The sequence below is a fragment of the Megalobrama amblycephala genome, linkage group LG9 (genome assembly GCF_018812025.1).
Source record: "Megalobrama amblycephala isolate DHTTF-2021 linkage group LG9, ASM1881202v1, whole genome shotgun sequence".
Classification (NCBI taxonomy): Eukaryota; Metazoa; Chordata; class Actinopteri; order Cypriniformes; family Xenocyprididae; genus Megalobrama; species Megalobrama amblycephala.
The window spans coordinates 26,923,650-26,948,163 of record NC_063052.1 but is presented as its reverse complement, the minus strand read 5'-3'; the positions used below and the strand labels follow the sequence as shown (position 1 = coordinate 26,948,163).

The window sequence follows — 24,514 nt, the reverse complement described above, 5'->3', positions numbered from 1 at the left end:
AGTGTCCACATCACTCCAGCAATCATCATTGTTGTTCCCCTAAAATGTAATTTTCCAATTAACTGATGACAAAAATAAACAGACATAAATATAGAATAAAGAAGAATAAAGAATCAAGAGGGAAAAGGGTAGTTTGAGGAGAGGATTATTTTCTCATGCTGATGTTTTTAGTAATGTTGGGTCATGTCATCTCTCGAGGGTTTGTGTTGCAGTCAGCTGACTGGGCAGTGTGTGTGTGACTGTGTGTGTGTTTTGTAGAGTGTCCTTAGGCTCTGGCACACAAATCGAAGCAAACTGGTGTTGAGTGTACACTAGGGTGGAGACAGGATCCACACGCAGAGACACATTCAACTCTACTGCGACGGTGTCTCATTTCACAGCACAAACATTTAGTGGGTCACCTGGGAGGAGATTTTTGGCAAAGCTTCTCCTAAATGGGGCATTTGAGTTTGTTTGACTGTGTGAACCAAGAATACAAAGTGGTTTTCAAAAACAGCGTGACTCAGGAGACAGGTAAACAAATATGTGGATTGCCAGTGGTGTGAGGGGTCTGTTTAAATTCAGCATGTACATCATTCTACTCAAATCAACTACACAAAACGAGACAGGGAACGTGATGTCCTGCTCACTGTTTTTACAGAAGAGATTCAAAATCTCTTTCTCCTCAAAAATCAAACTCATCAATATGATTCAGATCGTAGGTTAGTAGGGTATAACAGAATATTTTTTACCAGTGGCATTCTCAAATGAGGAGTCCTCACTGTTTTTTAAATGTTTTATTGGTCCCACTTTATATTAAGTGACCTCAAGTGACTATCAAAAAATAAGTACAATGTACTAATTGGGTTCATATTGAATTGCAAAACACTTTAAGGGTAGGGGTAAGGTGTAAGGGATGGGTCAACAGTGTAATTATAAATGTAATTACAGAAATTAATTACAGATCAAATTACATGCAGGTGTTTTTAAAATATAAGTACAATGTAAAAACATGTATGTACACAATAAGTGCATTGTATCAAATGATTAATTTAAATGTAAGTACATAGTAGTTAAGGCCACTTAATATAAAGTGGGACCGTTTTATTTATTAAAATGAAGTATATTTCTCAAGTTAGTACTTTTAAAGCATTTTTATTTTTATTCCAAAATAATAACTAAGAACAATTTCCACGTATATTTTAAGTAAAATTTCAATGTATATTTTATTTTATTACATATAGCTGATCAAAACGTATGGAAGCTTGTTTCCGCCACTAAATAACAAGAACTAGAGTAACTGCAACTTTTTATCTCACAATTCTGACTTTTTTTCTCACAATTGTGAGATATAAACTCTCAATTGACATTTTTTCTCAGAATTGAGTTTATATCTTGCATATTTCATGGTGGAAACAAGGTTCCTTAAAAACCTACCCTTATATATTATATATATACATACATACACAAAATACATGTACTCAGCTATATAGACAAACATCTGCCTAATGAAATAAAAGGAGAATAAAATGTAAGTTCTCATGGCCTGACAATGCCACGTTCATAAACTGTCAATTTCACAAATGTTTCTGCCAGTTTTGTGCTGACTCACTGGGATTTTATGCAACACGCCCAGAAAAGCTCATTTGCGACATTCACCATTGTTAAAAATGCTACATAAATACATGTGAATTGAACTCCATGATCTTTGCCACTTAAAGTCTTATCTCAAACACATAAGCCTGACTGACCATGCCTGAAATATAAAATGACTGTGTATCAGGTAAAGAAGAATGTAGAAACTATAACACACACCCATGTATTCACATATGAAAAGTCACATGAATTCTGTGTAAGAAGCTTCTTAGAAATCCTTCTCATCTTGTTTTGGATGGATGTGAAATGGAACAGCGCAAACAAGCCGAACACAAGACAAATGTTTTACGCAAACACGCAAAGAAACCAGACTCCTAAAATACAACCGAAACAATTATCCAATTGTAAATGCACACAGTGCATGTTAGTTAATATGACAATGATAACTTGTGGATTGTACAGTATTGCACTCTCTTTACACACAACGAGAGAGCCATTCGAAGAGAAAGAAAGATGACACAGAGAAATTCGATTTTTTCCAATCAGGCAAAGCATGCATGCAAAGTCTCATCAGCTGACTGCAACATCCCGAGGACAAGATAGACTAAAAAAAGTTTTGTCCCATGCTGCCAGAAGCCGTTGAGTTCAGTTATAAGTTAACAAATGTCAGCCTATCATCAAAGCAAAGCTAGTCTGAGGACGTCTAAGCTTGTCTGAACTACGGTTTAAAGACTAAGTGAGGAAACAGTAGACAAAGGTTTCTTTTACAACTTAGATGTGGCCTTCTTCAGAAGCAAAAATCAAAGAACAAAACTCAATTGTAATATCTATATAATGTATGCTACTGTTATTCCAAAAGAGAGTTAAAAAACAAAAGAGAGAGAGAGATAAATCAGAAAATTCTCAGATAGTGTCAAGATTTGCTGGGTAAATACTTTGCAAGTTAATATGCTGTAGTAGATTGACAAATGTGATTTTGAAGATAAAAAATTACAGTTTAAGGAACAGAAGAAAAGCAAAAGTCATTTTCTCACATGTTCTGGTATTAAAGCAATAACACCTTGAAGGGTTTGAACCAAATGGCAACCTCCCCCAGATTCTCTTGAAGCCAATATGGAAGTGACTTCAACTGCAATTCGTCGACTGGCCGCTAGGGACATGCTCCAAAAGAGAGCAGAATCTCATTGAGCCCCATGTTAAAATGCCCCAAAATTTTTTGGCGCACCGAAAAAATTCTAGTCACTTTATAATACCACTGTACTCTCATGAACGGATTTAAATATGTTTTTAGTACATTAATGGATCTTGAGAGAGGAAACGTCATTGCTGGCTATGGAGGCCTCACTGCGGATTTCAACAAAAATATCTTAATTTGTGTTCCGAAGATTAACGAAGGACTTATGGGTGTGGAACGGCATGAGGGCGAGTAATAAATGACAGAATTTTCATTTTTGGGTGAACTAACCCTTTAAGTCAATATTGATAATGTTGTTCGTCTCTGATAATAAACAGGCACTGGAAAAAAAGATGTGAGAGTACAGACGGGGCATGTGATATAATCATTCACAAATAAGAACCCAAGCCAACAGCCTGAACATTCTGTTCTCTCTCAACATGCGCATGTATACCTATATGTAAATATAAGACCTGATATACAGCATGAAGTGCAGCTGCATTGTTTTGATTTGTTGCTATGTCTATGTTCCAAAAATCCAGACAGACTGAAAACAAAGACAACTAGTTCAACAAACATGTTAGGTGTCACTGTCGCTCACACACTAACACACATATGCGTCTGTGTTGGTTTTGTGTATGTTGCTAGCACTCAATCACTTGTCACTTTGTGGTCTGACGTTTACGAGCATCTTCAGGGCCTGGTGTCGTTTCGCACTGTACACAAACTCACAGACACGCACCCCCTGCGGCTCCACGCTCTGGCTCACTGCCATTAATCACTCGCTCACAGAATCCAGCTGAGTTCACGGCAGGTTCAGTGCTTGAAACTCGAGTTACTACATCAGAGATGGATCACTCATGCACAGAATGCCGTATTAGTGTTTGTATGTGCATGACAGGAACTCTGACACACATAAATAAAGAGAAAAGTAGAAAAATAAAAATCTAGTGAATCCTAATTAATCCCACTGAGGCAGACCTGTGCGCTCTTGCAGTTTTAAACAAGCACACAAACACCACTCGGAGAAGTTACACACAAGCTTAAAGTCGACATGCAATCAGAATTTACCCCATTTATTTTCTAGTCTTACTGTGGGCGATTCATCAATGCACGTCATTCTGAAAAACATTCACATTTATGCATTTGGGAGATGCTTCTATCAAAAATAACCCACAGGGCTTTCAAAGTTGAGGTGTTCAAAGTCTGTTCACCATATAAAGCGATCAGGTCTCTTCAGAAAGTTTGGATTAAACCACTCAATTCATATGGATTAGTTTTACGATTTCATTATGAACTTTTTAAGGCATCAAAGTGGTAATTGCGTAGCTGTCAACGGAGGGACATAAGTCATGACTCAGGTTTTAGTAAAAATATCTTCTTTTGTATTCCGAAGATGAACGAAAGTCTTTTACGAGTTTGGAACAGCATAAGGGTGAGTAAATGATGACAGAATCTTAATTTTTGAGTGAACTAAAACAATGTACCTAACATAAATGTTAGGAAGGATCAAAGAATGAATCTACAAATAAGGTAAGAAGATGGGCATTCTTATGAATCTACAGCTGCCATGATGTTTGTTATTTGTCATCTCTGATATTGGTCGCCGTTTGAAAAAGTCAGGTTTTTCCTTTTTAAAAAATTAATTTATTCATGTTGGATTCGATTAACATGTGATTTGGGTCATGTACAGACATTAGGGCCCGAAAATACCTGTAACGTTATGTCAGTGTTTTGGTTTAATTCTCAAGGACTTTCAGTTTAGTACCAGTAATTCCTGTGTTTTCTTCCTGTTTTGTTTGGTTGTCACTGTAATTCATTGATTGATTAATGCACACCTGTTTTGTATTGAGTTCATTATCTTTTGTATTTAAGGCCTTCAGTTTACTCTGTTCATTGTCTTTTGTTGATTGTGGTTTACACATGGTTTTGTTTACCTTTGTTTTCTTTCTAGTTTGTATTTTGTTTCTTTTGTTTGATTTCATGAATGTATGCTGCAGTTCGATCCACTACGTCTCTCACATCATCTTCTTCAGCATTATCGTCATAACATGACAGAACACAAGACCACAAAATGGATCTAGCAGCAGTTAAAATCCTCCTTTCCCAGGGGGATCATTCCCTCGAGGACCATACAATGGACTTTTTAAATCTGGTCCATCTTGTCCATTATGATGTATTTTGTTTCTTTTGTTCAAATTAATAAATGTATGCTGCAATCAGCCCTGTGTCATCGTCTTCATCATCATCATCTTCATCATAACGTGACACCTCTAATGCAAAGAACACTTTTTATATATCTGTCCATGTGATCCATGGGAGTCAACCCCACAACCTTGGTAGTGCTTGTGCTATGCTCTACCAATTTAGCTTCAAATAAATAATCATAATTAAACATTTAATTATTTAAATGATTACATAAATTTTAATAAATAAATTAAATGAAAGAAATCATATATGTGTGTGTGTTCGTGTGTGTACACGCTCCACCCATTTCACCACATCCCAAAGGTGATGCAATAGATTAAGATCAGGTGACTGTAGGCCATTTGAGTATAGTGAACTCATTGTCATGTTCATGAAACCAGTTTGAGGTGATTTGAGTTTTGTGACATGGCGCGTTATCCTGCTGGAAGTAGCCATCAGAAAATGGGTACACTGTGGGCATAAAGGGATGGACATGGTCAGCAACAATATTTAGGAGGCTGTGGCGTTTAAACCAGTGGTTCCCAACCACATTCCTGGAGGCCCCACAACACTGCATATTTTGTATCTCTCCTTTGTCTGATCCTTTGTCTGACACGCCCATTTCAGGTCTTGGAGTCTCTAAATCATCTGAATCAGTGTGTTTGATTAAGGAAACATGGAAAACATGCAGTGTTGGGGGGCCTCCAGGAATGTAGTTGGGAACCCCTGGTTTAAACGATGCTCAATTGGTACTAAGGTGCCCAAAGGGTACCATTACACCACCACCACCACCATCCTGAACCGTTGATACAAGGCAGGATGGATCCATGCTTTCATGTTGTTTACGCCAAATTCTGACCCTACCATCTGAATGCTGCAGCAAAATCAAGACTTATTAGACTAGGCAACATTTTTCCAATCTTCTATTGTCCAATTTTCGAGAGCCTATGCGAAATGTAGCCTCAGTTTCCTGTTATCATCTGACAGGAGTGGCACCTGGCATCGTCTTCTTCTGCTGTAGCCCATCTGCTTCAAGCTTTGACCATTGTAACAAATGGTTATTTGAGTTACTGTTGCCTTTCTATCTGCTCAAACCAGTCTGGCCATTCTCCTCTGACGACATCAAGGCATTTTCGCCCACAGAACTGCCGCTCACTGGATATTTTTTCTTTTTTGGACCATTCTCTCTAATCCCTAGGGATGGTTGTGTGTGAAAATCCCAGCAGATCAGCCCGTCTGGCACCAACAACCATGCCACATTCAAAGTCACTTAAATCACCTTTCTTCCCCATCCTGATGCTCAGTTTGATACTTCAGCAGATCATATTGACCATGTCTACATTCCTAAATGCATTGAGTTGCAGCAATGTGATTGGCTGATAAGATATGTGCATTAACAAGCAGTTGAACAAGTGTACCTATTAGAGTGGCTGATGAGTGTATATATCACATTATGCAAGTAAATGCAGCTTTCACACCGATTTTATTTAGATCTTATGTACTTGGATACCTATGATCCTATGATCTAAACCAGCCACTACATGTTCCATAAATGTCTTACAATCAGTCCAAAAGAGGAATCCTAGAATCCTCCAGAAGATGGGACTGAGAGAGAAAACATGTCAAGGCATAAAAGGTTTCTCCTCACAGCTCTGGTGATATACATTGGCCCTAAAAAGTACTTGGACACTTAAGCCAAATGGTCACTGCATTAAACCAATTATTCTCAACGTGATCTGATCTTAAGTTCACGCAGCCTACTACTGTTTTCTAATTTGAATTCTAACTTCTTAAAACCTTTTTTTTTTTTACAAGTTCTCACTAAACTTCTTGCTTTAAAAGTTGAAGTCCTGATCATTAAAATCCTGAAAATATTGGTTTGATATTTTGTTTGCACACAAATCACACACAAGAGTGTCTTAAGTGTCCAAGTACTTTTTGTGATCACCATAGAGATGTAAACCAATACATCATAGTTTTCACCTGTCAAAAAACTCACAGATTCAATCTGCTGTCCATGTATTTGAGCAAGACGGAGTGTATGATTTCAGTTGCAGATGCAGGCAGAGTGTAATCTCGTCTAGTCTGAGGGTGGTGCCAATATAAATACAAAGACGCTCAGATAAACACGCATACAGAAAGACCTCTGTGGAGCATGCACAAGAAATTACAAAAGATTCCATCTTTGTGACGCATATTGACAGAGATCTCAAGCACCTGATTATAATCACACTAACGCACTGTCAGTATCACAAACACAGCAGCAGCATTTATTCCATTCCCACGCTCAGCAAGAGACTACTAACTATATATTGAGCAATGCATATTGTGCCCACGCCATGCCTGGCCAGTCCTGTCTGATGCCCGCCGGTCACTAAGGGTCAGACAATCCTCATGAGATCATTAAGAAACCTTATGTGTGCATAAACCATCTGTTGCATTCTTCAGTAGTAATATCATATCCAAAATAATACCCAAAGAGTATTGCCAACCATCCACAGCCATGCTTACTGGAAGTGTAACCTTCAGACACTCTTAAAAACTAAAGAACCCCTAAAGCAGTGGTCTCAAACTCAGTTCCTGGAGAGCCATATCCCTGCAGAGTTTAGCTCTAACCCTCATTAAAAACACCTAATCAAGTCTTTGGGATTACTAGAAACTTCCAAGCAGGTGAGTTGGAGCTGGTTGGAGCTAAACTCTGCAGGGCTGTGGCCATCTAGGAACTGAGTTTGAGACCAATGACCTAAAGGGACATGGTGATGGAAAAAAATATGAGACCGGAGGAAAAACTGTCAATGCTTTTGCATTCTCTCGCAAATGTTTTGCATTCCCCGATAAACTTAAAATACCTTTTATCAGTTTTTTCTCAGTATCAGGTAGCAAATAAGTGTAATTGTTCCTTTTGTTTGCAATGGTGTGATTTATTAGTAAAAATAAAAAAAATAAAAATCAAGTAAACATAAATTTAAAGCTGCTGTCCGCAAGTTTTCCTCTTTGTCGCCATCTCTGTTTGAAACATGCGATTGCAGTCATTATGCGGAAAGGTTATCTATACATGCGTTGTGCCTCGGCACAGCTCGTCACTGCGGATGAATCTAATGCTTGCTGTCAATCACCGCACCGGTGTGGATACTGAACTTCAGAATCACAGATTCTACGTCTTGAAAGTATGACCAATATAAGATTTTTCACTGGAAAATATCATCTGAACAAGTAAGTATCATGTCTGCCACTTTTGTTTTGACCAACTGAGGAAAAAAGCATTAGGCCTACAATAAATCACGCTGCCAATGATGATTAAATCTAACGATCGTTTAACTCGGATCATGCCAAACCGTGCAAATTATTATTACTGTTATATTGATCTCAAATTGTTATTGTTAACAACATCAGCATTGCGTGACTATGTTTATTTAGTGTGTATTAGCGTTATCTGTAGATTTCAATGTCTGTAGCCACTCCACAGTCCAAATCTTTTGCTTTTTGACTACGGGTGAATCTCCAGTTGTCACTGATGATTGTCATTTGGATCTTTCTGGGTTACAACCGGCTATCAAAATGATAAGTTTAATTATTTCAGATGCTGTGAGAACAGGCTATAAATGTGCTGCTACCGGCAGCGTCCTCACGTGATAAACGATTAGCCTGAACTCCTTCCTTTGTTTACGGACATGACGTAATGACGCACAGAGGAACTGCTGCATGCTCAAATTTCCCGCGGAAATCCGCCATGTCGCTCTTATTATAAAACATTATTACAAGCTTACTGTTGTGAGTCGAGACAAGATAATTAGATAGTTTTGAACACTGGCTGGTTATGTACTTGCTCAAAAGTTGATTTTGGATAATTTTTAACCAAAAAAAGTTGCGGACTGCAGCTTTAACAGAGCATTATTTATATTTTATTTTTTCAAGATTTCTATAGATATCGCGATATATCGTTATTGAATTCTTCCGGTCATGAGAACAGTGTAGTGAAAAATCTGATATCATGACGGCCCAATCAGAAACATTAGGCCTTGGTGGTGTGACAATATAGACCTTATACACCAGAGAAACAAGCGCCGCCATCTTTATAAAATTGTCTTTGAACTTCCGTTTTGTGGTAGCCCTGTACATTTCTATGGCATCGCTGTCAAAGAATAATTAGCTGGTTAAGTGGATTTACTTGTTGTAGAGTTAATGAAAGTTATCATGAGCAATGTAATGTTTAAAGCAGATGTTAACAAATGTCAGTAGACTGGGAAGATTTTAAAACGATCAGTTCATTCATATAATACGTAAGATCGCTGTGGAAATACAAACCGGAAGTCAAAAGACAATGAGTGCACCGCTGAAAAGGGGCGGGGCTACATAAGGTCTATACCATGTGACTGTACACTGAAAAAATGTTTGTAATTTTTTACAGAAAAATACTGTAAAAATGCTACAGTAAAAATATGTTAATTGGTTAACTAAGTTACCTTACCATATACGGTAAAAAAACGTAAATGGTTTAACATCAATGTACTGTAAAATACTGTAAAGTACTTTTTGCAAGTAAAAACTATGAATTACCATATAATTTACAGTTAAACAGTGAAAGGACATTCCCAGAAGTCCCTTCATGACATCATATATGACTAAATTTTTTGTAAATAATTTAGTTTCTTCTTATTTTTATGTACATTAGTGTGTTTTGTGTTAGAAATTGAGTTAATGTTTATGTGACAGCAGGAAGAAATTTTGATATACACCATGGGATATCAGTAGCAATGACTGCTTTGCATTATTTAACGTGTTTGTTTTGTTTTGTCTTTTCAAGGTTTATTGAAATTTTAGGAATCAGGAGGAAAAAGAATTTTGTTTCTAGCCCTTACTGTTAAAAAGTTATTAGCATAAACATAAGTCCAAAGTTGGTAGAGACTCCAAATTTGCTATGGTGACAGTTCAGACTGTCCTCCAACTGTTTGCTGCAAGTGGTTCTATGGGCAGCCATAGATTTCCAGAGCCAAAGAAGACGAAGACGAAGACGAAGAAGGCCAGTGATTACAATAGGTGCCTACGGTGCTGAGCGGTACGGTCCCACATGTGGGATTTTTATTTCTGTGCCCCTGGGCGTACGGTCCCACATATGGGATTTCGAACGTTCAGCGACATCACATAACTGCCAGATTCAAACTGTGCTTTCGCGCTCTGGCTGCGAGACGGACGCGCGCAGCTCTGGTCATATATCACAACTATGCAGTGTTTTCAGCCACATAACGTTTCTTTTAAGGTTTCAGGCATTTAAATACACATAAGCACCATTAAAACAATATATTTAGAGTTTATAAAATACACACTGATGTCAGACATCAGTGGAAGGAGCAATAACAATCCATTCAAATATAATTTGCCGACATTTATTCATATCAGACACACATAATGGGCCCAAGTAACTATAAAGTTTACTCTATTATTCTTCCAGTTCACCAGCAACTTACTTGCATATATTTCGGGAGAAAAGGATGAATTCACCTGCTGTAAATCCGACTGACAGGACTCTGTGAACTGCAGCGCAAACTAAGATGGCGGCGCCCATCTCGCGTTATAGATCAAAATAAAGATCATTTATAAAGGCTTTTAAACGACAAAACACACTCACTTACACATATTTGATGATCTGGATATCAGATAGTTGATGACATGGTAAGCAAGTTTGTGAATATTTTAAATAAACAAGGAAAAACAAAATAATAGCGATCCATCTGTCATACAGTGTTATTGTGGCTGCGTTCAGCGCTCGTGACACGCAAGACGCGTCGCTATGGAAACATTAAAGGCAAACGTTCTAAAATAACGGTCGCCTTAACTCTGGGGGACAGTTAGAATATTTTAAACTCACGCTCGAACATAGGCAAAAACAAGAACGCTTAACAACTGGCATCTTGTTCATAGCTGTCAACCCTCCCGTTTTTTCCGGGTTTCTCACGTATTTTAGCTCTTTTCCCGCTGTCTTCCCGTTTTAGTATTTTCCCGTAAAATATCCCGTATTTTTACGCTCTGATTGTGTTAACTCAGAACACGCAAGTATCTGTGTCAATTAAACGCGCAGGTCTCCTCTCGTGCGTCCTCCTCACTGGACGAGGCAGTATCACTTTCATTTCACTTTCAGATATCTCTTTTATATATGCCATCAATGCTTTTACCTTTCTAGATGTATTTACCGAAATCAAAACAGTCCATAAACTTTTATCCTCACGAAAACTTAAGTCAAGCCAGCTTGCGCGTCAACCTGAGAGATCAGCCTTCAAATTTCTTGGTTTCTGAATGGGCGGTTTGGCTTGAATGACAAACGCTAACGTTCGGGCATGATTTATATACCATCGACCTGTCCTAAAACATTAGCACGCTTTGATCGATGGTTTGGAGATCGCGTGTTTCTCCGTTCGAGAGCGCATTTCCGTTGATTGTTTAAAGCTCACAGAAACGTGAAAATGAAAATGGTCTCATTTGAAAGAAAATATCCTAAGCTAAAAGATGATATAGTGTGACTGATTGAAGCAGCCCTTATCAAAAGTGCGGGGGTCCTGACCCCCTGTCCCCAGTGCCAACGTAATAATTGTGTAAAAAAAAAAATCCCTTATTTTGGGGATGGATCCCGGGAAATCTCCCTTATTTTCAGTGTTCGATGTTGACAGCTATGATCTTGTTCACTAATTAGAATCACTTAATTGTGGGACCAAAACTGCACATTTACTTGTCAACTTATCCTTAAATCAACATGACTGCTCAGGATGTCCCATACGTCTTGACAACGGAACTCATTCCTCAGCAGACTGCCTTAGGTTCAACCTCAAAGCTACAGTCACGTCCTGTTTTTAGATTTTTTCAGTTGTTCTAGACTCACTCAAGGGCGAAAGCACAAAAGGAGAGGAAGACCATGTTTGCAAACAATTCCAAGACATTTAAAACAATCTTCTGACCCCTAGTCTAAATGAGGAATCTGTTCCAGCTGTATGTTCAAAAGAACTAAACTTTTCCAGGCCTTTGTGCCAAGGTCTTGTACTGTATTTGGCATACCTGAAAGGCTGAAATGACTAAACGATCAAATCAAAGAGAGACGCATACTGTGTAACTCGCTTACCACTCACATTACAGCCCGAAACATACTCTAACACAAGTACGTGCAGTTACATTCTAAAATGTCAGAAATTCATTAAAGGTGATAGAGAGGATTTTTTCGTCGACTGAGAATCCAAAGACTGTTACTGAGTTTTTGAAATGAGCAAGTTGTGCACGAGTATTGGAAAACGAGTGTTTACCACCGGCATTCGCTGTGTTGTGTTAGTGGATTCATTATGTTGAACTCACCGCAGGTAACTCATAATCTGCAGTTGTTACTCCTGTCTCCTGACAAAAACATTGCATGCAGCGCCTCTGGAGTGTGGAAAGTTACTGGAGCGCGCAGCCGCGCTCGTCTCTCACAAGGAACGTCACGGCAGTGATTGACAAGCCAGAGGGCCAATCGTTTACGCGATGATCGTGTAAACGATTGGCTGATGTTTTTAAGGCCCTACCTCGTGCACAGATGTATATTAATATTATTACTTTCAGTGCACCTAATAAATAGTCTTTTATCAGTTAGTAAAGACAGTTTCAAGTAATATTGCAAAAATGTATAAAACAAAACATCCTCTTTAGCACCTTTAAGTAATGTAAAGTACTTACTATTGCATTCTCTGCATGGCCACAAGAGGTGCTATAGTGCATATTAGCATAAATGATCTTTATGGCATGACTTCATTGTGCAAAACTGCACATAAAAGTGCATTCAACAGCAATGCGTGGTTGCCAAATGCATAGAACACAATGTTGGCATGTTGTTAAGCTAATGACATACATAGCACATACAAATATTGGGTAATAATTTACATAAAAAAATGCATTTTTAATTTGCTCTGTTTTCTATCAATACACATCAAAACTGAAGTAAACATTCACAATTGACAACATTCAACTTCATCTGCCATAGCAAAGGGAAAGAAAGAAAGAAGAAAGAACGAGCGAAAAAGAAAACGACAGAACGAACAAAAAAAGGAAAGAACGCAAGAGAAAATGAATGAATGAAAGCACAAAGAAAAGGAAGACAGAACACAAGAGAGACATGTAGTAGTCTATAACAGCTGGTGGGACCGTAGGTGATTGGACTTAAAAGACAGAATAAAGAGAGAAATTGGACAAAGGAGTGATGGATAGACTATCCTCAGGGTGTTGACAACAACAAAATGATCATATTCACATGAAAAGACAGAAATAGAGTCAGGCAGCACATAAAGGACATCACAAGATGTCACCCCACCCGAGGTGAGGTCACTCCAAGTGAAGAACTGGAAACACAAGGCCATCCCACAATGACACTTAACTTCTCAAAGCTCAAGGAACGCCTTCAGGGAGAGGACGTACAAAACATTATCTCTCTTATGTGCTTGTGCATGCCAATGTATATAAATAAAATAATTTTTTCCTTTTCCTTTTAAAGGGGAGCTTAAGGCAGGGCATTGTGGGAAAGGACAGAGAGGATAGGACAGAGGAAGGAAAGGCTTTGACTGCTGGCACAGATCTGGACAAATATACACATCCATGCACACTCGCAAGTGGAAACGCAAGTGGCGTGTGAAAGGAAAGCAACTCTCATCTCCAAGAAAAAAGCCTCCGCTCAGAGGATGCTAAGGAAAAAGATAATAGGAGTTAAAGGAGCTGACACTTTTCCGTTCAGGATCTCACACTCGTAACAATGCTTGACAAATGCACATATTATCTCGTAGGGCACTTGTTACACAACAATACTGTGCACTTGGAAAGTACAAGCTTTAAGAACAATCCCTCTGACTGACCCGGTGAAGTCCAAAGAGTGTACAGGAGATTAAAGAGGAAACGTTCCGTGCAACTGCAACCTGATAAGCTTTGAGTCATTAGTTCTGTACTAAAACTTAGCAAGTTGCCCCACTGTCTACATTGGCTGTTACATTCTAAGGCAGCATCCTAGTTGAATTGTAACCTCATTAGTGACTGATTTAAAAATAGTGCTCCTCAATTAGCACACACTAAGGCCTAAAACAAACAATTCTAGCTACGTAAGATGTTAGATGGCTGCATTACAGAACATCTTAGCAAGGCCGTAATCGTGTCTTGAACATTGGGATTTTCTCATCGGGGAGATGCTGACACATGGAAAGGAATTAAAGAAATAAATGCTTATTATAAAGTAATACAATTGAACTATTTGCAAAAAATAACTATTTCAAAATAAGTACATTTGTTCTTAAATCGTATACCTAATATGCCTTTCACATTAAATTATGAATTACATTACTATTTTCAATTCATAACACCAAAATATTTGGCCAGATATATTTCAGATATACGATCGGCTTAAGCATTCATGTCAAAACTAAAGTATACTTTGGGCTTAAAGGGGTAATTCACCACTGCCAAACTGGGCTTTCAATAAAACTTGGCTGCCAGTAGAGTATGCAGTAGAAATGCAGGAGGAAAAACTGAATCTGTGCTACCTGACTAGAGAAAACAAAGAAAAAAGGCTATTTCAAAAAAACCCATAATGCACTGGTTATGTTGCCATCAAAGGCTACTCCCAGTCTGCTGTGGATACGCTTGACCAGAGTCAAATACCACCTTGCTTTAGTAGGAAATACTTCTTAGCAAACTTTTACTCACAATGGTGTAAACTTGTATTGTTCCCGGGGGCAAGAATTCAAAGAGTAAACATTTAGCAGGAGTATGTTACTTTCAGTTTACAGTGAAGGTTTCAGCACATAGTAGGCAGTGGCTAAAGTCTGCAGTAAAGCATAAATATGGAGAGAACACAGCAACAGAAAATCTGAAAAACCTCTGTGTTTGTAGTCAACATTTCAAGCAGGATGACAACAAATAGTGTTTTAGGCCAAATGCAGGGGAAAAACTGAAAAGAACTGTTTCTGTCTGTTCTGCCCTACCCCCAAAGCAAAATGCCATTGTGTACAGGTAAGAAAGCTATTGCTATAGTGTTCCATGCCATAGCGTTGTGCAGCGCTTCTGGGTTCTACGTCAGAACGCCAACTCCGTATTGGCGGACTCTGTTCACGTGAGCAGCACGACGCATGTTCTGCTGATGCAGGAGCTGGCTAATAATGAGCCGGCATTCTGACGTAGAACCCGGAAGTGCTGCACTGTGTTTACAACATGAACAGCATAGGAGACTGACATGGAAGAGAAGAAATTGTTGAATAAAGTCGTTTGTTTTTTGTTTTGCGCACAAAAAGTATTCTCATCGCTTCATAACATTAAGGTTGAACCACTGTAGTCACATGGACTATTTTAATGATGTCTTTACTACCTTTCTGGGCCTTGAAATTGGTTATGACTTTGCAACCTATAGTGAGGTCAAAAAGCTCTCGGATTTCATCAAAAATATCTTAAATTGTGTTCCGAAGATGAACAAAAGTCTTATATTGGGAACATAACTTCCCATCCAAATTATAAGAATAAATGGTGCGTTCAAGTCTTCCTGGGAAGTTCGTATGTACGAGGTGGGAAGTCGTGTGTACAACAGTAGGTGCGTTCAAGTCACTTTCGTCGGAGTAAGGTGGCGGTGTGCCTTCTCTAAATTAATTACACAAAATAACAACACTTCTGCTTCTAGAAAATGTAGAGCAAAGAATGTGCAGTAGTTGTATGTTGCTTTTTTATGTTTTTAATTAATTTATGAAGCCATTGTAAAATTTATTATTACATATTACATTTTTATATTGTGATGCTATCGTATTTTTGCTTGGAATCAGCTTACTTCGTTGTAAATAGAAAAGCCTGACAATGTCACTGCTAAATACCTGCAAGTATTGTGGTATTTCGCTATGTTTCTGACTGACACGCCCCCAACTCGTATAGATCGGAGCTTAAAGAAAATTACGAGCTTCCCACTGGTATTTACGACATTGTGGTGGCGTTCATGTCGGTTCTGCTCGTAAATACGATCTTTCCGACATGACTTGAACGCACCAAAAGTCTTTGTTTGCTTGTTGCCTCTGATGCCTAAAATTACTGCATACATGGTCATGGACATGGATTTTGAAACAACCAATGTGGCATTTCTATAATGCAAGGTAAGGCAGAACTAGTTTTCCAGGAAATACAACAAAACCTGCCAAGACCTAATTAACTTCTAATCATGTGAGTTTCTCTGAACCATCCAGAACCCCTTTAGGTTTTTTGTATGAACATAAGTGAAAACATAAGAGGATGCCAGATGCAGTGAAACCAGGAAGTGAGGTTCAACTCTATACCTGCAATAAATCACTCATGTAACATCTCATGTGTATCTGATAGATAATAGCTACAGGGCTCAGAGCCGCAGTGTCTGTTTTCAACTCTTACATGTGACTCCGATGGCTGTGGCAGCGATCCAGGACTCAGCACAGGAGATCCCGAGGGACTGCAGAGCTCAGGGAAAGGGTTCGGAATAGCTGGCAAAGATGCCGGACGAACTTGCAACTCTTCTTCTTGAAGTCGCCTAAAAGAGGTGACAGAGAGAAAAGGAGAAAAAAAAAAAAAAAAAAAATTGTACTTTTGTACTGAACTCACCTTTATTCAAAAATACATACTGTTCCTGAAGCTAAAACGCCCAAGACTAAAAAGTCTAACCGAACCACCTTGTTAGTTTCATCTCTTCTCATTAAGGTCTCGTTGCTCCATTAACCATGCAGTATTCCCGATATCATCTGTATTTTAATCAATATGAAACCAAGCAGGGAATTAAAGCCCCAAAGTTCCCTGCAAACTTCAGTGCTGTAAAGTGATAGGCTAATAAAAAATAAATCAGAAGAATCCACATGAAATTCTCACCACTGTATTATGGATTCTACTACAGAATATATGAATGAAACCGAGAGATTTGAAACCCACTTAGCCAACTGAGAATCGGTTCATGAACTTTCGTAGTGTGCGGCAGAGTTCAGCAGACAGACACATAGACTGCAGATTCTAAACTCATCTTCGGGTCTTTGATCTACATCAATAAGACCGGGAATAATACATGACTGCCTCAGCGCAGTTGGAGCGACCATAATAACTGAGGGAATTTTTAAAATCCGAACCGTAGCAGGGGGTGGGCCGTTCAGGGTTCATGGCCGAGTCAGAACGAAAGAAGACTGTGTGTCTGTGTGAGTGTGTAGAGACGGGAACCTCTGAGTGAACCCATCTCGATGTGTGTATGTGTGTGAAACTACACCCTGCTGTCATGGAGATCAGAGAAGAGCGGATGAAAGACAGCGAACGACACAGAAGCCCTGCAGAAAGGTGAGGTGTAAAAGAGCTGATTAGAACAAGCACTCTAAGAGGATTTTGTAAAGAGAAAAGATTATGACTATGAGAAGACGACTTGAAAAGTAACACACATACATAACATGTAATCACATACAGTTTTTTTAAGAAGTGCAAGTTCAATATTTAATATATATATATATATATATATATATATATATATATATATATATATATATATATATATATATATATATATATATATATATATATATATATATATATATATATATATATATATATATATATATATATATATATACACACACAGTACAGTCCAAAAGTTTGGAACCACCAAGATTTTTAATGTTTTTAAAAGAAGTTTTGTCTGCTCACCAAGGCTACATTTATTTAATTAAAAATACAGTAAAAAAACAGTAATATTGTGAAATATTATTACAATTTAAAATAACTGTGTACTATTTAAATATATTTGACAAAGTAATTTATTCCTGTGATGCAAAGCTGAATTTTCAGCATCATTACTCCAGTCTTCAGTGTCACATGATCCTTCAGAAATCATTCTAATATGCTGATTTGCTGCTCAATAAACATTTATGATTATTTTCAATGTTGAAAACAGTTGTGTACTTTTTTTTTTTTTTTTTTTTTTTTTTCAGGATTCCTTGATGAATAGAAAGTTCAAAAGAACAGCATTTATCTGAAATACAAAGCTTCTGTAGCATTATACACTACCGTTCAAAAGTTTGGGGTCAGTAAGAATTTTTATTTTTATTTTTTTGAAAAGAAATTAAAGAAATTAATACTTTTATTCAGCAAGGATGCATTAAATCAATCAAAATTGGCAGTAAAGACATTTATAATGTTACAAAAGATTAGATTTCAGATAAACACTGTTCTTTTGAACTTTCTATTCATCAAATAATCCTGAAAAAAAATATTGTACACAAATATTTTGTACAATTGTACACATTAAATGTTTCTTGAGCAGCAGATCAGCATATTAGAATGATTTCTGAAGGATCATGTGACACTGAAGACTGGAGTAATGATGCTGAAAATTCAGCTTTGCCATCACAGGAATAAATTACTTTGTGAAATATATTCAAATAGAAAACAGTTATTTTAAATTGTAATAATATTTCACAATATTACTGTTTTTACTGTATTTTTAATTAAATAAATGTAGCCTTGGTGAGCAGACGAAACTTCTTTTAAAAACATTAAAAATCTTAGTGGGACTGTACTGTGTGTATATATATATATATATATATTTTTTTTTTTTTTTTTTTTTTTTTTTTTTTTTTTTTTTTTTTTTCTTCAATATTCTCTCTCTCTCTCTCTCTCTATATATATATATATATATATATATATATATATATATATAAAATCTTACCGATACCAAACTTTTGAGCGGTTGTGTATATATTCAATTTTCACTTTATTGTGTGTCTGTCTGTGTGTGTGTATGTGTGTATATATATGTGTGTATGTATATGTATATATATATATATATATACATACACACATATATATACACACACATACACACACACAGACAGACACACAATAAAGTGAAAATTGAATATATACACAACCGCTCAAAAGTTTGGTATCGGTAAGATTTTTAATTAAATAAATGCAGCCTTGGTGAGCAGACTAAGCTTCTTTTTAAAACATTAAAAATCTTACCGATACCGCTCAAAAGTTTGGGACTGTTATGTATAGGTTAAAGTGTAGGTTTAACGTGTATATTATATATACACATTTAAATAATCAACTGTGGTAATATTTTAGAACTATTTTTAATTATTAAATTGCACTAAATTACATTCATTGTAATAGTTAAAAATCAATGGCTGGATAGGGATTTTTAAATTATTATTTCATGATTACCCTATGTGATACAGGCAGGGATCCAACACCTTTTATAAAGACTGCCCTCACAAAAATCAGGATTAAAATTATGAAATATTAGAGGATAATTGAGCACAGTTTTGGGTAAGACATTAAAGGTATAGTTCACCCAAAAATTTAAATTATCCCATGATTTACTCACTGTCAAGCCATCCTAGGTGTATATGACCATCTTCTTTCAGACAAACACAATCGGAGATATATTTAAATATATTCTGGCTAATCCAAGCTTTATAATGGGAGTGAATGGGGGGCGTGTTTTGAAGCCCAAAAAAATGCATCCATCCAACATAAATATAATCCATATGGCTCTGGGGGGTTAATAAAGGCCTTCTGAAGCAAAGTGATGGGTTTTTATAAGAGAAATATCCATATTTAAAACTTTAAAGTGGAACGTTAAGCTTTAAATTGATCAAATTACTGTAAAGACTTTGACATTTATAAAAAAATAAAAATAAAAAAAAAATAAATTACATTTCAAATAAATGTTGTTCTTTTGAAGAAAATCTAAAAATGCTGAAATTTTTAGCAGCACAATTGTTTTCAACACTGATAATAATAAATGTTTCTTGAGCAGCAAATCAGCTTATTAGAATGATTTCTGAAGGATCATTTGACATTGGAGTAATGATGCTGAAAATTCAGCTTTAACCACAGAAATAAATTACGTTAAAACAAATTAAAAACAAAAAGTGTAATAATGTTTTTGGAATAATTCAATTTTTACTGTATGATACTGTATTTTTTTCAAGTGTAAAAAAATGACTTTCAAATGTCAAAATTTACATGATTTTGCAGGACTGGAAATCATAACTTTCACTGCTGTATTCACATCTCAATTACAATTTCTGTGTGTGCATATGCATTACCTGACTGCCTGTATGTGCATTGGCTGAGATCGCCGGAGCTTTTGAGCTGGAGAGTGGGGGGCGGTGACTTTATTACTAGGGGCCCGTAGCTGCGGGGCCACTCTGTTGCCATGGAGCCCACTGCCATCGGTGCGGTGCAAGAGGGGGGCGGAGTCTGAATGCTGGGTCCCACAGGTTGCATAGACGCTCTCATAGGATGAAAGAGAGGCCATGTCATTCACCAGGGCCTCCAGATCTACATCATCCTCTGCAAAACAAAACATGCATGGAGAGAGAGAGAGATTGAGTCTTACATCATTCACAAGCCACAAAAGTGTGTCAGCAGCAGCCACGATACTGCTAACAAACACATATGCAATAGTACACTGTAATTAATAATCGATTACCATGCATATTACTTAAGAGAACGTGTAATATTTGTATTTGTCATGCTGCAGAAGCATTTTATTAAACATAAAAAGGCAAAAAAAAAAAAAATTAAATAACAAAAATAATACTTTTATTCAGCTTGGATACACTAAATTAAGTGAAAAGTAAAAACATTAATAATAATACAAATATTGTGTATTTCCAATAAAAGCCGTTTTTTTTTTTTTTTTTAATGGAATTTCTATGCAAAGAAAAATACATCACAGCAGCACAATTGTGTTTAACACTGATAATAATAAGAAATGTTTCTTGAGCTCCAAACAACACATTAGAATGATATCTGAAGGATCACATAACACTGAAAACTGGAAATTCAGCTTTGCCGTGACGGGAATAACAGTCATTTTAAATAGTAATATTTCAGAATACTATTTTTTCCCCCTATATTTTTGCATAAGAGACTTCTTTCAAAAACATAATAAAAAAAAAAAAAAAAAAAACGGTCCCACTTTATATTAGGTGTCTTTAACTACTATGTACTAACATTTAAATTAATCATTTAATACAAAGCACTTATTTTGTACATACATGTTTTTACATTGTACTTATATTTTAAAATACCTGCATGTAATTACATCTGTAATTAATTTCTGTAATTACATTTATAATTACACTGTTAACACTTCCCTTACAACTTAACCCACCCTTAAACCTGACCCGTATCCCACCTTAACAGCAGCAAAAGTGTTCTGCAATACAATATGAACACAATAAGTACACTGTACTTATTTGTTGATGCAAGTGCATAGTAGTTAAGGCCACCAAATATAAAGTGGGACCAAAAAAAAAAAAAAACTTACCAACCCCAAACTTCTGAATTGTAGTGTGTGTGTTTATTTATTTAAATGTATTTATTTATTTATTTGTGTGAATAAATAAAAATGAAAAAAGTATTTTTTTTAATCTGGGACCGTATGTATAAAACTTCTTAGAAATGCTCTTAAGAATAGTCTTAAGCTTTGATTGAAGTGTCAAAAAATTCTTAGTAAATAGTAGGACTTAAAAAGTAGGAGACTTTTATAAAGAAGGTAAAAGCAACTATCAGTAAAGTCTAAGACTGATTCTTAAAACTGCAGTCCATAAGTTTTGCCTCTTTGTCGCCATCTCTGTTTGAAACCTGTAATTGCAGTTATTTGCGGAATTATCATCTTTATGTGGGTTGCGGATCGGCATGGCTCCTCAGCGCGGATTAATCTAATTTTTGCTGTCAGTCATCACATCGGTGTGAATACACAATCACAGACTCACAGATTCTAAGTCTTGGAACTATGACCAAAATAAGAATGGAAATGTCACCTGAAGGAGTAAGTAACAAATCTGCCACTTTTGTTCTGACCAACTGAGGAAAAAAAAAAGCATAAATCTCGCTGCCAATGGTGATTAAATCTAATGATCGTTTAGCTCCGATCACGTCAAACGTATTATTATTATTATACTTTGTTCTCAAATTGTTTACAATTGTTAATGTTAACAACGTGTTACTTGTTGATCTCAATTTCTGTAGCACCTCCGCAATTCGAAGTCTTTTGCTTTTGACTACGGGTGAATCTCCAGTTGTCACTGATGATTGTCATTTCTGGATTACAATCCGCCATCAACATGATAAATTTAATTATTCCAGCTGCTGTGAGAAAACGCTATAAATGATCCGCTACTAGTAGCATCCTCACATATAGCCTATTCGCTGGGACTCCTCCTTTATGTAAACAAACATGACATAATGACGCAAAGACGGAAACCCACCAGTACCGATTTTATTATAAAACATTATTACAAGCATACTGTTGTGAATCGGGCAAAGGTAAGGAGATAGTTTTGAACACTGGCTGTAATGTACTTGCTCAAATTGATTTTGGATCATTTTTAACCAAAAAAAGTTACAGGCAGCAGCTTTACGTGCTGACTGAGGTGGCAATTAAGTGTTGCAAATTAAGGACTACAATAATGTCAATCCAAAATGGCCATCCTCAATCTCTAAATCAGTCAACAGTGAGCCTGCAAGGGTGTAATAATCAGAGTAATGAAAACTGCATGTAAACTGGATTGAAGAGTTCTGCTTGTGTCATGTGAACATCTTACTGTGATTAGGACCTGACTCTGATTATGAGAAATAATCGCATTATTGGTGCACATGTAAACTTAGTGAATATTAAATTTCTAACTAGTTACAAAAAGAATAACTTGACAATCAAGCTTTTATCGTTTTATCAACTCCCTGTCATCATTTAAAGGTGCCCAAGAATGCTTTTTCACAAGATGTAATATAAGTCTAAGGTGTCCCCTGAATGTGTCTGTGAAGTTTCAGCTCAAAATACCCCATAGATTTTTTTTTAATTAATTTTTTTAACTGCCTATTTTGGGGCATCATTAACTATGCACTGATTTTTTCAGCGCGCTGCCCCTTTAATTCGCATGCTCCCAGCCACACGAGCTCTCACACAGCTAATATAACCCTCAAATGGATCTTTACAAGATGTTCGTCATGCATGCTGTATGCATGCTTCGAATTATGTGAGTAAAGTATTTATTTTGATGTTTATATTTGATTCTCTATGAGTTTGAGGCTATATACTCTGTGGCTAATGGCTAATGTTACACTGTTGGAGAGATTTATAAAGAATGAAGCTGTGCTTATGAATTATACAGACTGCAAGTGTTTAAAAATGAAAATAGCAACGGATCTTGTCTCCGTGAATAAAGTAAGAAACGATGGTAACTTTAACCTCATTTAACAGTACATTAGCAACATGCTAAAAAAACATTTAGAAAGACAATTTACAAATATCACTAAAAATATCATGCTATCATGGATCATGTCAGTTATTATTGCTCCATCTGCCATTTTCGCTGTTGTTCTTGCTTGCTTACCTAGTCTGTTGATTCACCTGTGCAGATCCAGACGTTACTGGCTGCCCTTGTCTAATGCCTTTCATAATGTTGGGAACATAGGCTGGCATATGCAAATATTGGGGCGTACACCCCGACTGTTACGTAAAAGTCGGTGTTATGTTGAGATCCGCGTGTTTTCCGGAAGTCTTTTAAACAAATGAGATTTACATAAGAAAGAGAAAGCAATGGAGTTTGAAACTCAATGTATGTCTTTTCCATGTACTGAACTCTTGTTATTCAACTATGCCGAGGTAAATTCAAATTTTGAATCTATGGCACCTTTAAGTGCACTGCCTCCTCCTCTCTGTTGACATCTTGTTACTCTTAACTAGGTTAGGATACCTCTCCAGCACTCTTAAATAATTTAGGAGCTGAGACCTAGTCTTGACACTTAGGAACCTTTATGAATTACACTTATTATCTTAGGAATAAGAGTAAAATTACATCATTCTTAGAATTTTGACACACTTAAGACTAAATTTTTACTTTATACATATGCCCCCAGATAAATTTTAAAATAAATTGCTGATGAAGTCATGTTACACTGAACCAATGCATCACCACATAATCATTATATTAGGGTTTTTATTTATTTATTTTGATAAAGCACAACTTCATTTAACTATCAATTCACTCATGGCGAGTTCTGAAACAGCAAGGCATTCACACACTGGCAGCACCATGTTTGACTGCTGGTAAGATGCTCTTAGATTCTGGAATGCTGTTTTCACTTCACGCCAGGCATAATGGGACACATGTCATCCAAAACGTTCCATTTTTGACTCATAGAACATTCTTCCAAATGTCTTGGGGATCAGCCAGGTGCTCTTTGGCAGATGAGAGATGAGAGTTTATGTTCTTGGTTAGCAGTGGTTTCCACATTGCTCCTCTCCCAGCCCACATTTCTTTGGAAGAGTTTTTTAAGATCCTCTGTGGCTTCCTGAATGATTTTAGGTTGAGCCTTTGGACACACTTTGACAGATCAGCCACAGAACATTCACTACCATGTCCACTTGTTCTCTATATGCATTATGGTTCAGCGGTGTCCCAGAATTTCAGAAATGGCCTCAGCAAAAAAATGATATCAAAAACTTTAGTTGCTAGTTTTCCCTTGTGCTTCTAGTAATTTTCTTTTGAGTATGGATTGTTTACTCAAATATGTTTGCATCTTGAG

General features: G+C 36.7%; 1 protein-coding gene across 2 annotated transcripts in view; it reads right to left on the bottom strand.

Annotated features, from left to right (window-relative positions):
• grb10a (growth factor receptor-bound protein 10a) overlaps positions 1 to 24,514 on the bottom strand; it is a 69,391-nt gene that overhangs the window by 25,611 nt on the left and 19,266 nt on the right. The window contains exons 4-5 of one of the 2 annotated variants that reach the window (XM_048202474.1): positions 20,023 to 20,269; positions 16,331 to 16,466 (exon numbers count right to left, since the gene is read on the bottom strand). In XM_048202474.1, coding sequence (XP_048058431.1) covers positions 16,331 to 16,466; positions 20,023 to 20,269 — 383 coding nt within the window. Of the gene's footprint in view, positions 1 to 10,401; positions 10,423 to 16,330; positions 16,467 to 20,022; positions 20,270 to 24,514 lie in introns of those variants that run through there. The other variant, XM_048202476.1, reaches the window with a different exon arrangement.